Source organism: Dryas octopetala, chromosome 5 (assembly GCF_963921425.1).
Source record: "Dryas octopetala chromosome 5, drDryOcto1.1, whole genome shotgun sequence".
In the NCBI taxonomy this organism is placed as follows: domain Eukaryota; kingdom Viridiplantae; phylum Streptophyta; class Magnoliopsida; order Rosales; family Rosaceae; genus Dryas; species Dryas octopetala.
The window spans coordinates 20063378-20086124 of NC_141370.1; the positions used below are offsets into that span (position 1 = coordinate 20063378).

Consider the following 22747-nt stretch of genomic DNA (forward strand, 5'->3'; position numbering starts at 1 on the left):
TCCAATTTCATAAACTCTCACACTCGAATCATTTATAAGTTTATAACTTAGAAATTAAGAATATGTGCTACCAATTCATTTACTTAGAACTTAAGCTCAGAACAGAAAAAAAAAAAGAACAATGCTAACTTTATTTATTGCACACTGCAAGTTGCTAAGTGAGTTTTCTCAATTACTTGAGCTTTGGGTACATATGAAAATTTAGAGCCAGGGAGAGTTATAAATGGGAGTAACAACAGATTTGGTGTGGAGGTACTTGTGGAGGGCCTGCAAACCAAAGTCTCTTCCAAACCCACTCATCTTATACCCACCATAAGGGCAATCTCCGTCAAAAGCGAAGTAGCAATTGATCCATATAATGCCTGCACGAATTGACCTTGAGACAGTGTTGGCCACATTCAAGTCCTTGGTTATAATGCCTGCTGCTAACCCATATTTGGTGTTGTTGGCTCTCTTTATTGCCTCCTCAATGGTCCTACAATTGGGTCTCATAAGTAAAACAATGTTCATTTGGAAGCTAATTAACTGGAACAAAATTGAGGAGTCGGTCAAAGTTAAAGTTGTACTTACTTGAACTTCATTAGTGCCATTACAGGTCCAAAGATTTCATCTTTTGCTATAAGCATGTCATCCTGAGCACGTTGATGTGGGATGAATGAGATGACAATAATAAAAAGAGAAAAAAAAAAAAAAAAAAAAGAAGAAGTCAAGATTGAATTGAAAATGTATGTACCTTTACATCAGTGAAAATTGTTGGCTGAATGTAATATCCCTTGTTTCCCAATGGCTTACCCCCTGTCAACAAAGTGGCTCCTTCTCTCTTCCCATGCTCAATGTAGCTTAAGATTTTATCAAACTGCCGCTTATCAACCTGCAATTAATTAATTTATAGTGAATGCGTAATGGATAAGCTCAGGAATTCACAAGCATTTTATGAATTAATAACTCAAATTAAGTTAGTACCTGGGGTCCTTGACGAACTTTAGGATCAAAAGGGTCCCCAACTATCCAACTTTTTGCCTTCTCCTCTAACTTCTTCACAAGTTCATCATAAATCCCTTCTTGAACAAAAACACGAGAACTTGCCACACAAATTTCTCCCTGAAAATATGAACAAGTAAGATGGAGTTAGTGATTGTTCTGCTACATATTCTGGCTAGCCAAGTTATAGATACAAAGTGCTATAGTTTCAAAATTGAACTAAAAATGATTTTACTTCACCTTGTTGTAAAGGATTCCCAAGAGAGCGAGGTCGGAAGCAATTTCTATATCAGCATCATCAAAAATTAAAAGGGGTGACTTGCCTCCTAGTTCAAGTGAAACTGCTTTTAAGTTGCTTTTTGCTGCAGCCTGCATTACTTCACGCCCTACCTCTGTGGAACCAGTAAAACTGACCTAAAATATGAACAAGACCCAGAATCAATATTACAGTAAGCCACAGAACTGCCTTTGAATTTTGTAAAAATTGTCCAAATAAATGGTACAATGCTTGAAGGAAACAGCTAGTAAATAGAATTTACTTTGTCAATGTCCATGTGAGAGCTAATGGCAGCACCAGCAGTCTTTCCAAATCCAGTAATGACATTGAGCACTCCATCAGGTACACCAGCCTGATTAATAAAATAATTCACAAGCCAAAGTCACCACTAGTAACCATATTAACGGTACAAATAGAGATTATAACACGTTATATTATCAGAATGTTAATGTGACACTATAGATTAAAACAATAATTCATGTTATCAATAGTTCTATAAACATGTTAGATTGTGAATTTAGACAGTACATTTATGCAAAAATGAGCTTAATCAATGATTTAGATTCACGGTTTTATGTTCCAAGCTTACCAACTTAGCCAAATGAGCATAATAGAGAGCAGAAAGAGGTGTTTGCTCAGCAGGTTTGACGACCATGGTGCAGCCAGCAGCTAAGGAAGGGGCGACCTTGGCAAACAAGAGGGTGCTTGGGAAATTCCAGGGGATGATGTGTCCCACAACGCCCATGGGCTCAAGCAACGTATACGCTTGAAGCTCGCGTGACATCTTGAGCACCTCTCCATGGATTTTATCGGCTGCACCCGCGTAGTAACGTAGAGTGTGTGCAACCTGCGGTATGTCTATGGCCTTGCCAAGACTGAACAACTTCCCAGCATCAACGGTGTCCAACACAGCCAGTTCTTCTACGTGTTGGTCCACTAAGTCCGCCAATTTCATCATTATCCTTCCCCTCTCCTAAACATCCTCAATAAAATAAAATTAGAGCTATTTTCGATTACATATTTACATATCATAATTCTAATGAATTATTTATCATTCAGAATAAAAATTAAATTAATTTGAACTAATACTAAAATAACAAAGTAAGTCAAATTAATTAGATGATGTGATATTTTGGGGTATAGTGCTTGCCCTACTGGACTGAGACCGCTTCCACTTGGCCATCCTTTTCATTCTGGATTTTGCATTTGATTTTTCTGAGTCTTAATTGGGTTAATACATACTTTAAGTTTTGCTCAAGAAAAAGGACTTAAAATTTGACCTTATAATTTTATTTAAACCTTTGTCAAAGGGTCCTATTTTTATCAAATAGTACCTTCAAGATAACTTGAAAATGATAAGCACTAGAAAATTAATGCACGTTTGGACACTAACACAAGCAATTATGAGCTATGAAGATCTTAATATTTATATGTGGAAAAAAAAAACTAAGAAGATCTTATTATTCGAAAAGAAAAAACCTAGGAAGAAAAAACTATGAAGATCTTATTATTATTTAAAAAACTTATCATGGGCTGTCATATTTTTGACTAGAAAAATAATATACACATAAATGACTTTTTCCTTGACCACAAAAATGGCTTTTTCTACATATGTTATAAAGGAAATTACAGATTTGGTTCACTTATTTTATACCTAGTTCAATTTTAGTCTACAATCTTTTTTAAGTTCTGTTTTGGTCCACTAATTGTTTCACTTGTTCAATAAAGATCCAGATTTATTTTCTCAAATTTGTCCCGCCTTTCACCCCATCAAATCTCAGCCAAATTCAGCAAATATATACTTGTTTTAAAGCTATGCATTTACTCTTTACAACCATATAAATATCATTCAAATCGGAGTTTTAAAATTCAAGATAATTGTCTCTAAAGTAGGGTACCCGAAACTACCAATTTTTCGTAGAAAATTTTTAGATTTTTCAAACTTCAATTCTCTTTAATTCTAATACTCCAAATTGGTTCCTATGACTAAAAAATGATAAAATATAACTTATATTTCAATTATAATTGAAGAACACACAACCAAAATGATTTAAAATCATAATGTAAAAAAGATTGTAGACCAAAATTGAATTAAGTATAAAATAAGTAGATCAAAATTGAACTTAAAAAAGATCGTTGACCAAAATTGAACTAAGTATAAAATAAGTAAACCAAATTTGTAATTTCTTTTATATATTAACATGCCTTGGGTTTAGGATTAGCTTATGATATTCCTCGGAAGAAAAAATAAAAAAAGTCTAACTTGTCTACAAAGCTATCTTTGGTCAAATGTCTATAAAGTTTAAGCAATCGGGGATGTATTTGTAGCAAACATTTTTGATCATATCCTTGTTAAAAATACGAGACTTATGTGAAATCTTTTTATTTTTATGAAAGATGTGAAATCAATATAAATATAACAACGTGTGCAATGTTATCACCCAAATCCTAATTACAATACAAATGTAATAATTTCAAAATTCCAAATATTTTATTTGAATGACAAAATATGTTTTTTAAATTTTTTTCACAACATTACGTAGATTTAAAAAATATGTAAAAATTTCAGCATGATCGAGGCCTTAATCTGGCTCCACCGCCCATGATCACTCTCTAATACAAAATTAATCCTCATGAAAATGCAACTTGGCTCTTGCCAGTTGCCACTTCCATAGGAGTATGGTCCATATCTCTGTAAGATTAGTTGACTATAGACTTTATTTAATGTTTTTTTTTTTTGTTTTTGGCCAGAGACTTTATTTAATGTATGAAATAATTTGATGTGTCATTATTCAGACATTATTAGAGACAAGTGGCCGGACAAGCTCTTCTGAGTAATTCTGACCAAGCAATGAATAACAACAAGAAGATGAACCACCACAATAATTCTCCAAAGAATGCTACCCAAAAATATATAATTAATAACAAATTTGTATATTAAATTCGGATTAATTAAATGATATGTTAATATTTTTTAATAAAATACTACTGCATCATTTGATAAGAAAACATAATTTGAAACACAAATTTGGTATTTCTGACAATACTCTATTTAAAAATAGAGTTAAAAAGGAAATCATATAAGTAAAATTGGAAAGAAAACCAATTATGAGTAATTAAAAAAAATTTAGTTGACTAGAAATGAATAATTTCCAATTGACAAAATGACAAGGACTAAAAACGAATTAATTAATTAGCTATAGCTAGCTAGAGGGGAGAGTGAAGAAAAGAGTTACATACAGCGCCCGGGAAGCGAGGCCAAGGGCCATGGTCAAACGCAGCGCGAGCAGCCTTCACTGCCAAATCAACGTCTTCCTTATCTCCTTCTGCAACTCTGGCTATCACCTCCCCTGTTCTTGGATCTTTGGTCTCAAATGTTTTTCCTTTTATTTTTTCAATTTTGGTTGAAATTTGGGGTCCACAAATCATCACAACAATCAACGTGTTAGCTAGCTAGTAATAGTATTCACTATTCAAGTATATATATATACATCGCCAGTAATTTGTACTACGTACGGACAACAAATTTGATCAGTGATTGATGATGATCAGCTCGAAAACATCGACATAATTATATTCAAGCACAAGCCCATCATATATATAGGCGTATCATCTTTTGTCAAAAATCTAAAACATGTATGGTATTTGTCTAAGAAGTGAGTCACCCTTTAAACTTATGAGAAAAATTATTTCGAGAAAAATTTATACAGCACAACTGTACACGAACACCAAGTGCTTGTGAGAAAACTTATGAGAAATGGTACCTGAAATGGAGTCAACGAATTCTCCATTGATGAAGAGCTTCGTGAACTTTAGTGTCGGTATCTTCACGAAAGACTCAGAGCCGCTGCCGTTGCAACCACTCCCCATCTCTCTCTAGCTAGATATCTTGTTCTCTCTAATTTGTGTGAGAATTAAAAGATGCTTGTGTTTGTTGTTTGGTTTAGTAATATATTGAGCATGGAGGCCATTTTGCAGTATTAAGATATATATAAGATGGAGGTAAAGGCGTAAAGCCAAAACGTAGTGCATGTGTGGGGTCAACTTTGAGATCTCAAAATTAACTGAAAAGGTTGCCATCCAGGAATGAGCAATCTCCAGATTGACGGTCCATGATAGGGTACGTGGACTCTCATGAAACTCCACAGTAATTGGTGGTACACAAAAGTTAGTGAGAATTCATTCTAAGATTACAAAACTATATCCACTTAGGAAAAGGCGAAAAATACAATGTGCTGTGCACTGCTGAATGACCCATGTGCCTCCTCTTCTCCTCTCTGACACAGTGTTACGAGTTCACATCAATTATATAATTTATATTACACATTTACACCGTTACACACAATATTTTTAATCAAACACAGAATTCTTGTCTGCTATTCATTTGTCAATACTCGTGTGAATTTTGCAGCATATTCGGTTGCGTGTTTTGTTTCTTTTTCTTTTCTCCATATTCGGCTATGTTTGCATTTTCGGTTGTGCTGAATTTGTTTGTTTTGGCTTGAGACAACATGAAATTTGACTAAAGAAATTAAGTCAAGATGGAGCACCATAGCTTCTGTTTTGTTTTATGTTATACAGTTGGCCCAATTGTGCCTTCTTATTGTTCACAATGAGCAGTGGTTTATTTAATTCCACAACTACAAGTCTACTATGATGAACCCAAGCACATGTGAAATGGCCATCATCATATAGTCAAGTTTATCAAATGTCAATTAAGAGAAAATGACAAAACATTATTGAGAATGACATGGGGGTTACAAGTTTCAGAATGAAAGGCCAAACACATGGACACATAAAGATTGTGGGGGCATAAAATGCGTGTAAGTATTATTGACCTTTTTTAAATAGGGAGTTGAACAGAAATTACACGAGAACTTGGTGTCACCGATCGGAATAGGAAAAACTGGCTTCAAAAAGTAAAACAACAAGTGCATGTTGAGCCGTGAGTTCATCAAATTATCGGAGAATGGACTCTAAAGAAAAACTAATTGGTATCCTTCCTTCACCAAAAAATAAAAAGGCTTAATTATCGATTTACCACCCAAAACTGTAACTCATTCTCACTTTACCACCTGAAAGTTTTTTTGTCCCAAATTACCACCTGTAACTTACATCCATGTCCCATTTTACCTTGTTCCGTCAACAATTCCGTTAATGCTGACGATCTGGCCCTTAATGCTGACGTGGCGCGCTAGATATGCGCCACGTGTCACATCTTTTTTTTATTTTTTCGCATTTTTTTATTTTTTTATTTTTATAAACTTTGAAAATTCATTAAAAATAGCTCCGAATTCAGAAAAATATACGAAAAATTCCTACGGACTCGTCTTGACTAGCACTAATTTTCTATAAGGTTAAATTACCAATTTGCCCTCTAAAAATTTTCAAAAAAATTAGAAAGTCCAAATTTATTTCTAAAAAATTAAAATAAATTTTCCTCTATTAAATAAATTCTAGAAAAAATTCTAGAATTTTCGTAAATCCTTGGAAAAATTCTCAAAAATATTTTGAAAAATTACCAAAAGCTTGTTTTAGAGAATTATTTCGAGACTTTACAGAAATTTTAGAATTTTTCTAGAATTTATTTTATAGGGAATTTTATTTTTCTCTAAGACCGAGAGGTCTTTTGGGTAGCAAGTGTTCACGAGAAAGGTAATGTTAGTTTTTAGAAGACTAACGGTGCATACCTCATATTTTTTGGAATTCGAGAGATTATTCTATGAATTTTCAAAGAGTCTAGAGTATTTTAATTTTCTAGAAATAAATTTGGACTTTCCAAATTTTTTGGAAATTTTTAGAGGGAAAATTGGCATTTTGACCCTATAGTAAATTAGTACTAGTTAAGACAAGTCGGTAGGAATTTTCCGTGTATTTTTCTAAGTTCGGAGCTATTTTTAATTAATTTTTAAAGTTTATAAAAATAGAAAAATCAAAAAAATCAAAAAATACAAAAAAGATGTGACACATGGCGCACATCCAGCGCGCCACGTCAGCATTAACAGAATTGTTGACGGAACAAGGTAAAATGGGACACGGATGTAAGTTACAGGTGGTAATCTGGAACAAAAAAACTTTCAGGTGGTAAAGTGGGAATGAGTTACAATTTTGAGTGGTAAATCGATAATTAAGCCAAATAAAAATGGGTATCTTTCCAAATGCCCTAAGACACTAGCACGAACATCAAAATATTTATTTATTTATTTATTTCTTCTTTTTGACATTGCTTTATGGGTTGGAACCCAGAATGTCCTACCAGTGAGAAGAACTTACTGCAACGGTTCTCTCTTTTTCTCTCTCTCTCTCTCTCTCTCTTGTGATGCCACCATCCCCTATAACGGGGATAAGTAAGTTACGAGTTGGTCCATTATGTGCTATGTTGTTTTAGTTTGGATAGTAGAAAAACAAAATGAAAAGAATGGTAATAACACAACTCTCTCAACAAGTCTAGACTAAAAAATAACTATGGATTAAACCATGGGAAGCTACAGATATCAGATAATCCAAAAAGGCAGGAGGCAGAAGGAGACAGGAAAAAGAAATGAAAAATAACATAGGGACCCATCTGAAGATTACACAGAATGACAGAACCATCTATGTACGTCCGCTTCTAAATTATTGTGGATACGATGGCGGTTGGTATGCTGGTGGAGCAGCATTTGCGTAATCATATGGCCCATAGCTTGACTGGCCACCGTAAGTACCACTGGTTCGGTACCCACCACCAGCGCCCATGCTGTCCCCAGAGAGTGAGTAGTGTTGTGGTGGTATAGCAGCAGCTGGGCTTTGAGCATGTGGCACTCCGTATGTGGATCCATATGGGGCTGTTGTTGCACCCTCATACACACTCTGGCTTGCGTAGTTGTACGGGCCAGAATACCTTGTTGCCGGGCTATGTTGGGTAGTAGGATTTGGGTTCCTCCGGTTGAAGGAGGGGTAAGCGTTAGAATATTTGGCTGCTTTGGCCGGCCGAAAGAAAGATGGTCCACCCCCACCCCCACCCCCACCTCGGCCACCACCACCACTGTAGGCTCGCTTATTATTATGAGACTTATTGGAAGCTGCTGAATTCTTCTTCCTTTCTGCCTTGGCTTTCTCCAGATGGGCAGCCCGCTTCCTTAAGGTATCGAGAGAAAACTCTGATTCAAGCTTGTGGTCCTCTACACATTTGATGATTGATTTGATGGAATTCAACTCCAAAGTGCTTGACTCCTCCTGTAAGATGGACTTCAATTAAGTGATCTCACAAAGAGGGCAGAAATTCATCTGATTACAGATTAAAAACAAAACTCCATTTGGAAACTAAAGATATAAAGTGGAGTTTACACAAACCATTGAAGCCAAACTATTATTGCCATTCTTCAATATGGTTGTAGCATTCTTTTTGGAGTTCCTGAGATAGGACTTGAGCAGAGAAACAGGAGAAAATCTCTCAGTCAAACCAGACTCGGAAGCAAAATATACAGCCTCTATCTCCTTGCCATTCTTCACTAACTCATCAATAACATCTGTACAAATCAGAAATTATTTCAATCAAATGCACACAACTGAGGTGATGCTAACAAAGTGAAAATCTGGGCAAAAGAATAATGATTTTGGACAAAAAAAGACCTAAAGAAAGGTCGTATCAAAATAAACAAACAAGTGAAACAAACACCTATTCAAGCCATACTCAAATTTATTTTCAAAATTTGGTGGGTGAAAAAGATGTACATTGACATAAACATTTCATGCCTCACAGGGAAACACATTCTTATTCTATGTACCAGAAGAGGGAGAGACAAAATTAAGGTCCACATTTCTAATTTATTTAAGCAAAAGTACGAAAACATCGTATAAGGTTATAAATTACAGATTGTGAAACTTAACCAACCTCCCCAACCTAATTCTCCAATCTATTCTTTCCCACCATAATCACAAAAAGCTACAACCAAATGGATAAAGGTTTTTTTAATCGTTGCTTTGAGACTTTTCTCCACTTCTAAGCCTTTTCCACAGTAAAAAACTTAATCCAGTAAACCATTGAAGGAATTTGGATGGTGTCTAACAGTCTATTACTACATATGTCCCTATTAGCAGAAATATCTGAAAACAGTCATGCTCCATCCAATTTCTTCAAAAAAGAATAAAAGCCTACGAGGTAAAGTTCTATTAGAGGTAGTTCAAGTGATACTCAGTTATTACACTTTGAGCAGTGCCCCCAGATCATCAACAATCAAATACGCAAAAAGTTGGCAATAGATATTCAAATTAGCAAGGTGCTACACCTAAGACATCATTTGGTAACAAGAAACAGAGAGACTGACAACATTTTAACTGGCTTAAAACTGTTTACATTGAGCTTAACTTAATCTTATCTATGCTTGGTAAGATTTTAAAGCCTCAATCTGAGTGTGGGCTAAGCTTGAACCACTTTTGGGAACTATAAAAAATCAAACTTGTGCGAACAATCTAGGTTGAGGTTCGAGTTTTGATTAACAGGTTATGTTAGTAGAATACAATATGCAAGTAGAAAGACCAAATTCAAAACACAAGTTTCTCAACAAATGGTAGCATAAGTTTCTTGTTTACTAACAGTTTGCAAAATATATAACCAGACTTCTATTTCTACAAATGATAGCATATATATGCATGCATGTATGATGTATCATGTATGTATATACTCATGAAGCAATTAAGGTACTATAGCAACAAATTATCACAAATAACATCTTTCTATCTTCAACCGAACCAATGACAAATTGGGTCTGATTAAACAAACACATACCTCCCATTTTCTCTCCAAATTCTAAAGCCCCCGCGAGCTTTGCCATATCCCTCCTCGCTGCATGTTCCATTACCAACTTCCTAAAGAACTCTTCACTGAACCTTTCTCTCAATCGAAACCCAACCACCATTTGCACAAACATCACAGCCTCTGCCGCTCCCAATGTCCCGCCACCGTTCGAGTCCCCGTCCATCTGTGCCTTCCACGTGTCCACAATCCTCGCCGCTCTCTCCACCACGCTCCTCGCAAATTCTGGCCCTTTCGCGCCGGAATTGGACCTAACCTCCGGAAAAAGCGCCTGCAGTAGCAGCCCACACCCCCACCGCTTATCGGTAACCCCAGCTTTCTTCGCCTTTGAATCCAAAAACCCTTTCAACGCATCCAACACCAGTCTCGGCGGGTCCACCGCCTCGGCTATGGCCTGTACAATCTCCGCTCTAAGCGACACCGACTCCTTCCGCTTCGAGACGATGAATTTCAACAACCCCTCCGAATCCATTTTCCGGGAAAACGATTTCAGGGTTTCGGCCAACTCCGAATTCCCTGAAACGTTTCTCTCGAACTCGGCCAAGGCCGCTTCTATCTGCTCGTCGATGCGGGCGGCGGCGGCGGACTCGCGCTCGGGGATGGAGCTCTCGCGGAGGCCGAGGGACTCCAAGGTTTGGCGGGAACGGGATTCTAGGGATTGGATTTTGGCTTCTAGGGATTGGGATTTTTGGGAGAGGGAGTCTTGGAGGGAATTGAAGTGATTGGATAGGGTTGTGAAGAGCTTCGTGGATCTGGATAGAATGGTCTTCTGCATTTCTAGGTCGTCGAAGAACTTCTGGACTCGGTCCGTTGTGACCACCAGTTCGGTCCCCATTGGTGGATGGTTCTGAAACGACGCTGTTTAGAAGTCTCTGAATTCGGAGTTTCTGAAACACCGTAAACCCTTTGTCGGAGGAGGAAGAAGAAGAAGAAGATCAGTCCCTGTGTGCACTCGGTATTTCCAGCTCTGGTGAAATGTGAATTTTCGATTCTCTCTTTTCAATTTTCACGTTAAGAAAAGAACGGTGTCGTCTTGGGGTATGGATGATTATTCGCACAGAAACGCCGGCCAGTTCCACCGTTTTGGGCTGAGTTACAAGCCCACAGAAGGCTTCTAACTTTCTGGCCCAAATTTAAGTTAATTAAACTTTTAGCCCATTTGTTTGAAGTTTTAGAAATCCAATTCTGGAGTAGTGCTCACCTCGAGAGTTCAAGTTTTAAAACTCTAAAAAAAGGGTTAAATACTTAAATATCTTGGATTCTATAGTAGTTCATTAGTGCTTCTTTCAAAAGAAAATACATAGATAACCATTAGTTTTATAAGAAAGAATTACATATAAGTAGTTTTTAAGTTTTGATCATACTTATTCATTGTCCCTTCTACTTCCATCTCCATCTCTTATATTTATTTTTTAATTAAAAATACTATCGAGTCTTATAAACAATTTTGTACAATAATCACAAAATATATAAGTTAACCACAAATATATATCACTCTTTGAATATTTCTGAGTATAAAGCTCAAAGTCAGGCAATGCATACGTTTGAGTATTCTGGTGCATCTGTCAAGGCCAGGCTAATAAATGTATTGATAAGTCAGAGATAAAGAAAGATGTGGCAGATGGACTGAATCTTTAGAGATGGCCTCATATTGAGAGACTCAATTCATATATAATTTAATTTACTCATGTCTCATATGTTAACCAAGAGGGAATAGCTTAATGTGTTTGACCATTATATGCAATTATGCATGTCCAATTCCCACTTGAAAATTGTGGGTTTGCTTTCTTTTTCAATGCTGAACTAAGCATTGCCATCATGCCATGCATGCTCACCATAATCATTTTCAAATTATATATTAGTCGAAGACTTAATTTCCAGCACTAAATATCAATATTCTGCTAGTTTAACTACAGCCTACAGCTAGCTGTCAAGCCTTCTAGTTTCCTCAAGAGACAGAATAATTATTCAATGAAAAATTAATTAATGACTTCTTTTCTAGCACTTCCAATACTAAAATCAGTATAGTGAGGCACTTGGTTTTGGAGCTAAAAATAATATGAATCAAAACAGTTCATTGGGTCTAGTTGAATGCTTGCAAGTAAATCTTAGTTCTTCTTGTGCAGATCAACATGGAGTTCCAGCCCAAATAACAAAAATAAAGGCTCTGAATCTGATAAATTGAGGGCAAAATCTCTGTCATCCCTTTTTCTTGTTCTAGTATATATAGAAGAAGGAGCTTCAAGAAAATTTTACAAAGAATCAAACTAAATGAAAACACCAAATAGGTGGAAGCTATAAGAGATCGACAGAGAAGATGATATGTTAAGAATATGTACACATCCAGAAGAGAACTAAAAATACAAGTTGTTCACCTGTTCTAAACCATGGACTCTTTCTTTAGAAAGATGTTACAAACTTAGAAGGGTCTGCAAAACGCATGGAGAATGAGCGAGAAGACAGGTCATCAGGCTCATCCCATGATCCACACCCTTGATCAAAATTCTGAGAGTAAGTGTGAGGGTCATATGAGATCTTTAAAGAGGCTGCTGGAGAGTAAAAAATCTTCTTCTTTTCTTTCTTCAACTTCACCCACAAGACTTTCCACTTGAGCTTGTTTGATGCAGCAGAATGAGATGGTATGCTCACAGGCTCTGCCACATGGTCCTGGTAGCGCCGCCCCAATTGGATGGTTCTGCTGTCTGAACCGCACCAGTTTCTTCTGTCCATTGCAGCACCACACAACTTCAAGTTACTCTCTTTGCAAGTTAAGCTTCACTGAAAATATAGCACATATATGGTGGTCATGGTGTTGCTCTTATATATGCAGCTTTTTTCTTCTTTTTTTTTTTTTTTAATAACAAAAGAATTATTAGTAGTTAGCTGTCTCTTTAGGACTGGAATGGTCCAACTTGGATAGCAAATACAAAAGCTGCTGAGAGCTTTCACTTTTCAGTCTCGATTACTCACCTACATAGAGAGTTGTTAACCGGATTATGTGGATCCCATTATATGGCACGTGATGCACGTGACAACCTTGAAGGGTCCCTGAAGCTCAATCTACCATGTGGGTAGCTAACCATATAATTATATGGGGGTTTGAAGCTAACCATATACTTATAAGGGGTTTTTAAGCTAACCATATAATTATGACTTGAGGCTTTTTTATTCAATCCAATAGCCTCTGCTGGTATCAGGGTGTAATGGTGTATGCTCCAAAAAGAAGCAAAACCCTTTCGGCTGCAAATTTTCAGCATAAAGAAAAAGAACCTGGACCAAGCTATAGTACCATTTCCAAATGCATGTTTGATATAGCGTAAAGGACAATTTTCTCTTGTTAAGATTATCAATTTGAACCATGATCCTTTTTAGATAACTTTATTTATGTAAATATTTGTTATTTGTTGTTGCTCCTCTAAGATGATAAATCTGATAATCAATATTTGTTTCCTTAAACACGAGCGAAATCAACCCAGTGGAAATTTTAATTTCAGGCAATGGTTCAATGAACTTATCATTTCCTTTTTATAATAAATATTACGATTAATACTGGTACAATTCCTTTGAATTACAAAGAACACACAATTACACTGGGGTGGAACTCTTTTGTACCCAAGCAGTATCATGCTTCTTACAATATTCCTTTTATAAACTCTCTCTCTCTCTCTCTCTCTCTCTCTCTCTCTCTCTCTCTCCAGGAGGTTAAGTTTTTCTTCAAATTGGAGAATGCATCCCTCTAAAACCAATACAAGATGGGAAGAAGAGTACAAACTTCTCCGATTTTGAACAGCAACCTCTATCAGCATAATGCTGTACATTTTTAGCTCCTCTATTTATACGTTCTCAATGAAAGCATCTATACATGACAGCAACTGCCTTCTCTCTACATGGTACAGAACTTCTGTCCGGAAGGCCCGACAAATGGTGTAGTCAGCCATCCGCCAACCTGAACTTGTTATGATGCAAAGATGTAGTCAAAATCTTATTCAAAGTACGGAACAATTTGTTAAAAGCTGATCAAGAAGTACATAACACCACCTTGGTGGCTTTCTTTAAAAATCCATGTTACTCACAGGAAAAAATTTAAGAACTTCTAGCTCAAGTATACTGCCCATAAAATGATACTTTAAACCAGGTGGAGGCCACTTTCAACACAGTCAAGTATATTGTTTATTCAGTTTACAGAATCAAGTCAAAATGTAAAAGATATCCCGTTGGATAACAAGGCATATCATACCTGCATGGGTGCATTTAGCATCATAGTGCAGTTTTTTCACCAAAACTGGATCCTCAAGACACTGTTCTCCCAAAGCAGATAGATGCAATATATAGATTCTTTAACCATTTTTCCTGCCACAGCCAAAATAATAGAAACAAAAGAACTTGTTATTTAATCAAGAATAGATTTTCAATTCACCAAATTAATATCCATACATGCATATGACAATGCTTAAATATTTTGATTCTATTAGCAGGCAACTCTCACCATAACTTTTGACAAGGAGTATGTAAATAATCTTTCACCAATAAATTTTAAAAGCTAATCTGTTTCATAAATTGCAAGTTAAATGTACCTTTACATGGGAAGTTGGAAAAGCAGATGTCCGTAGAGTTTCTTGAGCCACATCTTGTGATTTTCTCTTGGGTGCACTAAGTATGAATGCAGCTTGATCCTCTGTAGCAGCAGCTGAGGTAATCCGATATCCATTCTCCCATCTTCTATGGATGCCTTCACTCGGATATAGGAAATCAATTTCAACAACCTAACAATACAGAACGTAGGACAGAATTATTTTTTGCAGTGTTCCACCTAAAAAAGAACATAACATAGAGGATTCTAGACTGGTATACCTGATTAGAATAACCTGCATTTCGGGACATGACAATGCCCCATTTGCTACCTGCAGTTGTCATGGAGGTAACAGAAAAACCTTCTTTCCACTTCTTATTAATCCATTTGAAAGGGAATATATCACTGACTTTGTAGGATTGCTGGGTAAAAGGTACACCTTCAATGGAAAGAGAAAATAAAATTATCAAATGAATAACAGAGCATCCCAGCCCAGACAAAATGTGTGATAATTTGATGAGATAAACCCTGCTGATTAAAAGGTGAAGGTTGGGAAGAAGGAAAAGTGACTCCCAGTGCAGAAAACAATGGTATTCCAATATAATCAATCCTTCAGAGCCCTGAACTGTCCTATCCTATACTTAATAATTATGAAAAGTTATTATCAACAAGGACCAGATCCATATGGCCGCACTTCCACAGACATCAGGAAGCTCTGTAATTAGTTTCACTCACCTTGGGACATTACCACCAGGGCACTGCCATTGCCTGCGCCAGCAAGTGAAGTGATATAGTAGTTCTTGTCCCACTGTTCCATTATCCACTCCTGGTGAATCATAAAAAAGGAATGAACTTGCTGGAACACTACATAATTAAAGCCAAAGTGAAAGTTGACGGGAAGTAGTTTCAAGGATAGCTACCTTGTGCAAGAAAACAGGTGATAGCTCATAAACCTGGGCTGAGAAACCTGTCCCTGCATCCATGACGATAGCCCACATATTCGCAGATGAAGCAACACAGCTAATAAACAAACCATCTTCTTTTCCTTTATCAATGTGCTGATCCAGTCTTGAATCCATAACATTGTAGTGATACCTGCAGAAATCCTCTTGTTAATTGTTGATACAGGAACAAGAATGTAAAACCAACAAGAGAATGAAAATAGAAAAGATGTACATTATTTAAATTCATTTAGGTTTGGCTTCCATTTAAAAGTAATTTAATGTGCCCTATTAAGGTAATAGGCTCAAAACCTGCAAGGCTTTTCACTGTACTGCTGAAATTTTTCACTGTAGTCTTAACATCTAGTTCCAACTTAGGATATACCTACCTTTGCTTCATCGATGATCTGGAATTATAGACTGAGATCCACTGAGTAGCTGGAGTTCCTATTCGAATTTTTTTCTTAGGTCGCTCACCATCTTCCAATTGAACAAGCAATCTTCCCCTTTTTTGACCCACCTATATTGCATAAAGATTTGATAAATAATTGATACGACCACAAACTTAGAAACATATATGAATAATTTACGACACAAGTAAACCACCTTTGCAGCTCCATCAGTTCTGATAGGTCGCAGCGAGGCATTTGCACCAATGCTGTTATCAAAAAGCGAAATAAGTTTCAAGTAATTTGGTTCTTCATCGAATCTCATATTGGTCACCATCTCGAGAAACTGTTGAAAAGGAGGAGGACAGAAGCTGCATAACAACTCAGGAGAAGTTGCCATCTTCTTCTTGCAAACCAGAAATCCTTTGTTCTCTCCCTGCAGCCCAAAGTCCCAGCCAAGCATTTATAAACACATATTAGGCCATCTAGTTGGAATGCTAATGCACAGTGGAACACCAGAATGAACTTACATTGTAACCTTGCCAAGGAAGTTTTCCTCTAAGGAGAAATATTAGGGTATAAGCTAACGATTCAAGGTCATCCCTTCGGCTCCCTGTCCGGCCTAAATGAGCATGTACACTTGCATAACGTACAGTTCCCCTTTTAAAAATATCAGATATATTAAGCCACTTCAGATCAGGATGCATTTCATATGAGGAAAATTGAGTCTAAAGGACTTAAAGTAAATGCTCTTAGATAGAACTAATGTTTACTAGTTACTACAACAAGAATGATATGTACAATCATTCAACTCTGGACTATTTTCTGTAATGACTCTTAGAATGTTTTTCATTTCCAAATATCTGAAGCAATTTTGCTTTCCTCAGGATACTTAAAAAAGACAACTTTTCTTTTTCTCCCCTCATAACCATATTGCGACCTGATTATCCAAAGTACACAGCATAATGAAGGTTGTAGTTACCTGAAAACATCAGGTTTTTGGTCATAATCAACATGACGTCCAGAAGATACATCCTTCCATCTTGAAGCTGAAGAAGAAAAACATACTACAACAGTCACAAATTTTTCCAAAATATCAAATGAAAATCAAGAGACAATTTTGGTTCGATCTTTTTTTAAAAAACTTGTATAACAAAGAACACATACCCAAACCAAGATCAACAAGATATAACTTCTTCTCATTGGATGTTCCAGGTAGACCAAGCAAAAAGTTTTCTGGCTTAACGTCTCCGTGCACAAAACTGCAGCACATATAATAACCATGAATAGCATTAGAGTAGAAAAACTTAACAGAAAAATAACAACAGAAGGAGAAAGGAATTAGTTGCAAGGTACCCTTTCAAGTGAAGCTGCTCTAGAATTGATATTGCCTCCACCGCTATACAAGCAACCATCTCTTCAGACAGCCTTCAAAGAGAACAAAAACAAAAGGAGATAAATACAATGTGTTTAATGCATAAACCATACACTTGGAAGGTGTTTCATTTTCAGTAGTATTGACTTTGATACTTCGAGCACAGGAAAAGAGAGTCATATAAGTTTCTTACAACTGATTGCGAGAATTCCAAACATCCCATAAACTTGGGCCTAGCATATCCATGACCTATATTCACATTGAGGAGTAATCATTCATGAATGGCAAGTACTAAACGTATTTTTAACATTTGAAAGACATGCCTAAGAAAGAAATGGTAATAGCAAAGAAACTCACAAGGATATAGAAGTCTCCCTGCTGACCTTTGTAATGGACAAGAGGAATTCCATAACATCCATTAAGAGTGCTTCATTATCATAAAACACTGGTCAGGGAACAAAAATTAGAGTTTAACTAAGAATGAGATTGAAATATTGCTTACCTGTATACTTGCCACTCGTAAGGAGGGCCGTGACTGCACCCTTTACCATTTCGACTCTCAAGCTTCAAAGCAACCTACAATGTACAGGAAATTCCATTAGTACCAGAGTCAACTTCCTCTGAGAATTTACGCTGATATACTAGAGATGCACTGCAAAGATGAAACCTCAAAGGCATCAGGCCCAGAGCACCCAGTGCCACCAGTCATCCTTCTTCCCACATAAACTTGTCCAAAGCCTCCTTTCCCCAGCTTTCTATCTAACTTGTACATGGGGGAGTTGCCAATCTGTACCTGAAAATGAAATTGTAGAACCGTATTCAATATTACACGAACACTACACCATATAAAGTCAAGCAGAAAGGCGACAAAAGTTACTCTTTCAGGAAGCGGACTAGTGCTTCCTTCATCCTCAATAGCTGCCAATTTTTGTGCACCTTTCTGAACTACCAATTCTTCATGAACCACCACCAGATCTCTTTCTGGAAAATTCAAACCTGCATGCCCTTGGCCACCAACTCCGGCACCAAATATCTTGGAATTCTTACCTTGATTCATGGCTCTAGACCCTCTACCCCTACCTCTACCCGTCAGCCCTGCACATAGACAAAGAAAACATGGGTTGATTGGATTTTTCAGAGGTGATCTCAAGAGAAGTATTTTGAAGCTATTACCTTTTCCACCACCAGTCCGTGCAGCTGGAACTAAAACAGCAGGGTTTTCCTGGTCATTATTGATCCTCTTTGATCGCCGAACTCCACTTCTTAAATCTGGCATTCTATGCTCATGCAAATAATCCCTACTTTCCTTCTCCAACCCCAAAGAATGTTGAACAATTAAAATCTAAGACTTCAACCTAGCAAACAAATATATTAATTCAAAATGTTATTTTTCCATAACCATTTAAATTCAGTTTTCGCATTGAATTCAGATACTCAGCCCAAAAAATTAACTTGAACATCTATATACTAAATAATGTTATTACGGAAACAAAAAGTCTGGTCATCCATAGTGAGAGCAAACAGAGTTGATTGGAGAGACACATTTATGCACCAGTTTCACAAAGAAACATCACATCATCATTAACCATGGGGTGAGCTACCAGAGAGTACTACTTGATCAAATGAAATCAACAGGCTATTTTAGAGGAAACTTCAGCCCACATACAACAGTGTACGAACATGATCTACTAATGCCAAAACTTCAAAGCAGAAACTATCATATCCATGTAAATTACATGAAATGCACTTGACAATTTTTACAACTGTTTTTTTTTTTGGCTGTTATCTAGGACCCATAAACCAAAACCTTGATCCCATGGAATGTGAAATATGATAGTGATGACACATTTCAATCGAATCAGTATGTGTCACTGAAACAGAATTTGATTCTGAAGTGCTGCATTGCAAGTTGAGGTCCATCAGAAACATAATAGAAATTCAAAACTTTACTCAAACCAACTGCAGCTACGCCAGCATCAATGCACAACTCCCCTTAATATCCAAAAGCTAAAACATTATTGATCTTCAGTTGGTCCAAAAGCCCGATTTCCCACAAGTTCAAAGTTCATCGGAACAGTCTCAAATTCCAAATATCCATCCAAATATGATGAGATATTAGAGTAAAATCAACACTGATTCCAAACCATCAATCCAAAAAAACACACAAGTACATATTTTTAACCTGCAAATCACCTCTAACAAAACATTTCAACTCATACAAATGAAACCCATCTCGATTTTGGCACCCATCAGTTAGATGAATCCAAAAGGCCATGCAAACACAGCAAACACAAAACTCTCGGGAAAAGAACATCAATACCCACATAAGGATTCACACAACCCGATGCAATACAATCACAAAACATCCAAGACAATCAAAAGACAGATGAAATTAATGGTATGCAGATGATGATAACAGAAACTGAGGAACTTTATCAAACACGTACCTTATGACAAGAACTTCATGAATTTGAGAACCCAATTGGATTCTGTGTTTGCTAACACGCGAAAAATCAAGAAATAATGGGATTTAACAAAATGGGGGTTGTTTCATGGAAGGGAGGCTATCAAAGAAATTTGACGGTGGGTGACTTAGGTGGGTCTGGATGTGTAAGAGAAAGAGAGGTGTATCCGCATGGGAAAGACGGTGTAAGCGAACCTGGTGCGTACGATATCACAATGGCTGAGGTGGAGTGAATGTATTGGACGTGTAGTGGTCTTATCATGGACATTTAGTATTGTATCTTGGCTTCTTTAAGTACTGTATGTTTTGGGCTTTTTGTCTCAGGTGCCAAGGACCAAGGTCAGTAAAATTCTATCTGGACCTGTTGTTAAAACTTAAAACACAGATTATATTTGGACTTTTTTTATTTTATTGAAGGTTATATTTGGAAGCCTTTTCAAGCAGCTAACCTTTTACTCATAAATATCTAACAAAATGTATGCCAATTTTTACTATTTCTACGTTTAGAAACACTTAAGAAATATTATTTGTCAAATTATTAATTTCTAGCATTTTGATAAATTTAAGAAATAACTCTATTTTTTAATATTCAATTGTAAATAAAGTCTCCTAGTATTCGAAAAGTGATACCCCAATTGACTTTGTGCATAGATTATGGATTGTTCTTGTACAAGATTAACCATACAAGCGATTATAAGGAGCCTCAAAGAATAAATAACATGTCGTTTTTGTTTATTATTAGCTAATCTTGAACAATAGAATTTTGTGGATTCCATTCATACCCATTATTACTCATTAATTCATTATACCCTCCACTTATGGCATTTGTGAGAAAAAAAAAAAAAAAACAAATTTCTTTAACTTAAAGTTGCTTTGGAATCTAGACCAACTAACTATTCGTTTAATGATAATTATCTTTCTAGTATTAGAAGACGTCTCGAATTCGAATCCCTCACCTCCATGTTAAAAAAAATAATAACAAAATAAAGCAAGGATGTTCGTGTTTTTGTCCGATAGTCACTTACTGACCAACCTTCAAATGTTCTTACCAAACAAAACTGTGAGCTGGCGTTAGTAAGGATGTACTAGTTATATAATGATGATGGGTATATTGGGTGAAAACCCTAATTTTAAAGTAATACGGTGGGTCAACTGAGTATAGTGGATATGAGTAGAGGGCCTAGAGGCGCCCTAAAATTTGACAAGGTATGTAGGGTTGTTTATTCTCGATGAATTGTATAATCTTTTTTTTCCTTGGGTGCTTTTAGGGCTTACAAACCAAACAGGGACGAGACAGAGCTTAATAAGGCCCAAAACAATTAATGAGGCCCATAAGGAGGTCCATGATTAAAAATGAAGGCCCAAGTTCCCTAGTCAATATATAGTCGGTGTTCTAAAAATCTCTCTAAGCGGCTAGGTGCTATGCGTTGGCCAGCCGCCTCGATTAACAGGCGTTTTTCAATTTTTTTTAATTATTTTTAAGTACAAAGTACTAATAACAATTAACAAGTAATAATTTCTCAAAATATCTATCTTAACAAATAATTTCTCTCTTTTATATGAAGCTAGTAAAGCCCTAGGCGCTAGGGCCCCTCCCACCGCCCGCTTACCACCTAGCGATTTTTATAACATTGTATATAATCTATAGAGGCTGCTCTCTACCGAGTACCGAGTACCGATGGACATTAAAAATTGCCTTTCACCAACCCATGAATTTATATTAAAAAAGAAAAAGAATAATAACGAATTAATTCATGATCAAAGCACTAAGCAGCAGACTGATCCCAAAAAACACCAAAGTGAAATCCATTCAGAAACTATGGGCTAATAATAACTTGTATTGACATTTATAACAAGTAACAACTACAAAAGCCGCTGCAATTTCTCATATAAGGAGGAAAATACACAAAGTATTTAAATTTAAATATTATTATTATAATAAAATGTATACAATAAGCTCATTGGACTGCCTAAATCAGAGAAAACCAATCAATGAATAAGGTATGTTATTCCAAGGGCCACCAGCATCAGGATGTAAGCAATTCCTTGATCAAGCGCCATGCCTGCATTCAACAACAAAATACAGAAAACCCTAATTAGCTCATATGATAATCCCCAATTCTGCAAAACCCTAAAGAAAACCCATAAAATTTGCCTTCAAATTCATTCACACCCACCAAACAAAATTGTGAGTGCAAGAAAATGAATCAACTCACCATCACTGGTTAGAGAAGGAGCTGGGGCCTCAGCCTGTCCCTGGGTTAGCCTCAAAAGAGCCATAAAAATAAACCCAATAATTGGGAGAGTAAGTGATCTCATTGAGTTCATCCTCAAATTAAAAATAAAATAAAAAATGAATTTAAAGAAAAAATTGAGGAAAATAAGGCTATCAAAGAATTGGACGAAGAAGAAGAGAAGAGGGTTTGAGATTTAGGGAGGGGATGGAGGCTGCGGTGGTTGATGTTGGTATTTATATATATATGTGGTGGGGTTTCTGGAACGTGGTGGGTAACATTTACATGTGCAATTTCTCGGAAAGTAGGATGAGTGTATGAGTAGCCGAGTAGGAATCCGAATACTCGTCTAAGAAAAGGTACGCGTCGTTGACACAGATTTTTTGAATCCGGGTCGGCGGCTTGTTGACTCGGACCCTTCGCTATCCAATTGGCGAGTAGAGGGGAGGCTTCAAAAGGAGCGGGTTGGCCTTGCCGACTAGCCCGCCAGACAAGGCTCAGAGGCAGCACTATGAAACCCACTTGGCCCATGTGTTGTTTGGGGGGTTCTACATTTCTAATATCTTTATTTTAGATTTTGAATCAACATTATTAACTCTCTCTTTTATATAAATGAGAGTATGAGACTCACTTTACATGCATCATTATTATTTTTTTTTTAAATCAAATTATTCGTTTTGATTTGAAAAGTACTTAAATTTTTAATAGATAAATTTAAAAAT

General features: G+C 36.5%; 4 protein-coding genes and 1 long non-coding RNA gene across 7 annotated transcripts; all 5 read right to left on the reverse strand.

Moving 5' to 3' along the window:
• Positions 1-111: 111 nt before the first annotated feature.
• ALDH2C4 (aldehyde dehydrogenase 2C4) lies at positions 112-5218 on the reverse strand. Its single transcript, XM_086244473.1, has 9 exons — positions 5023-5218; positions 4499-4641; positions 1848-2231; positions 1521-1610; positions 1222-1395; positions 964-1101; positions 734-871; positions 571-632; positions 112-475 (listed from the first exon to the last, which is right to left on the reverse strand). Exons 1-9 carry the CDS (start codon positions 5126-5128, stop codon positions 202-204), a joined length of 1509 nt encoding a protein of 502 aa, XP_086100599.1. The 5' UTR covers positions 5129-5218; the 3' UTR covers positions 112-201.
• Positions 5219-7698: 2480 nt separating this feature from the next.
• Positions 7699-11064, reverse strand: LOC147285464 (FRIGIDA-like protein 4b). The gene is made up of 3 exons (XM_086244415.1): positions 10026-11064; positions 8591-8766; positions 7699-8473 (listed from the first exon to the last, which is right to left on the reverse strand). The coding sequence occupies exons 1-3, from the start codon at positions 10885-10887 to the stop codon at positions 7874-7876; spliced, it is 1638 nt and encodes a 545-aa protein (XP_086100541.1). The 5' UTR covers positions 10888-11064; the 3' UTR covers positions 7699-7873.
• A 1388-nt stretch (positions 11065-12452) lies between these two features.
• LOC147285465 (uncharacterized) lies at positions 12453-12782 on the reverse strand. Its single transcript, XM_086245799.1, has one exon. The coding sequence runs from the start codon at positions 12780-12782 to the stop codon at positions 12453-12455; it is 330 nt and encodes a 109-aa protein (XP_086101925.1).
• A 568-nt stretch (positions 12783-13350) lies between these two features.
• LOC147285466 (casein kinase 1-like protein HD16) lies at positions 13351-19943 on the reverse strand. 3 transcript variants are annotated; one of them, XM_086243637.1, is made up of 19 exons: positions 19775-19943; positions 18501-18682; positions 18205-18422; positions 17995-18120; positions 17830-17903; positions 17685-17754; positions 17521-17576; positions 17309-17380; positions 17120-17214; positions 16935-17001; positions 16483-16612; positions 16170-16388; positions 15953-16083; positions 15543-15717; positions 15358-15448; positions 14904-15061; positions 14627-14815; positions 14290-14402; positions 13351-14003 (listed from the first exon to the last, which is right to left on the reverse strand). In XM_086243637.1, the coding sequence occupies exons 2-18, from the start codon at positions 18601-18603 to the stop codon at positions 14343-14345; spliced, it is 2034 nt and encodes a 677-aa protein (XP_086099763.1). In that variant the 5' UTR covers positions 18604-18682; positions 19775-19943; the 3' UTR covers positions 13351-14003; positions 14290-14342. The 3 variants fall into 3 exon arrangements, with proteins under 3 accessions (XP_086099763.1, XP_086099762.1, XP_086099761.1); XM_086243636.1 differs by having other exon boundaries at positions 13353-13998; positions 18501-18636; XM_086243635.1 differs by having other exon boundaries at positions 13355-13998.
• Positions 19944-21609: 1666 nt separating this feature from the next.
• LOC147285467 (uncharacterized) lies at positions 21610-22349 on the reverse strand. The gene is made up of 2 exons (XR_015122370.1): positions 22008-22349; positions 21610-21854 (listed from the first exon to the last, which is right to left on the reverse strand). It is a non-coding gene; the product is annotated as an uncharacterized LOC147285467 (long non-coding RNA).
• Positions 22350-22747: the final 398 nt, after the last annotated feature.

What these genes read in the sequence shown, in the direction of transcription:
- LOC147285465 (XM_086245799.1), bottom strand. Translation starts at nt 12,782, where the DNA reads ATGGACAGAAGAAACTGGTGCGGTTCAGACAGCAGAACCATCCAATTG.
- LOC147285466 (XM_086243637.1), bottom strand. Translation starts at nt 18,603, where the DNA reads ATGCCAGATTTAAGAAGTGGAGTTCGGCGATCAAAGAGGATCAATAAT. An exon ending in CTAGTCCGCTTCCTGAAAGA is followed by an intron (nt 18,121 to 18,204) that starts GTAACTTTTGTC and finishes TTTCATTTTCAG; the next exon opens with GTACAGATTGGCAACTCCCC. An exon ending in AGATCATCGATGAAGCAAAG is followed by an intron (nt 15,718 to 15,952) that starts GTAGGTATATCC and finishes GGATTTCTGCAG; the next exon opens with GTATCACTACAATGTTATGG.
- ALDH2C4 (XM_086244473.1), bottom strand. Translation starts at nt 5,128, where the DNA reads ATGGGGAGTGGTTGCAACGGCAGCGGCTCTGAGTCTTTCGTGAAGATA. An exon ending in TGGGAATCCTTTACAACAAG is followed by an intron (nt 1,102 to 1,221) that starts GTGAAGTAAAAT and finishes TCATATTTTCAG; the next exon opens with GGAGAAATTTGTGTGGCAAG. An exon ending in CAATTTTCACTGATGTAAAG is followed by an intron (nt 633 to 733) that starts GTACATACATTT and finishes CAACGTGCTCAG; the next exon opens with GATGACATGCTTATAGCAAA.
- LOC147285464 (XM_086244415.1), bottom strand. Translation starts at nt 10,887, where the DNA reads ATGGGGACCGAACTGGTGGTCACAACGGACCGAGTCCAGAAGTTCTTC. An exon ending in ATTTGGAGAGAAAATGGGAG is followed by an intron (nt 8,767 to 10,025) that starts GTATGTGTTTGT and finishes TGATTTGTACAG; the next exon opens with ATGTTATTGATGAGTTAGTG. An exon ending in ATAATAGTTTGGCTTCAATG is followed by an intron (nt 8,474 to 8,590) that starts GTTTGTGTAAAC and finishes TCCATCTTACAG; the next exon opens with GAGGAGTCAAGCACTTTGGA.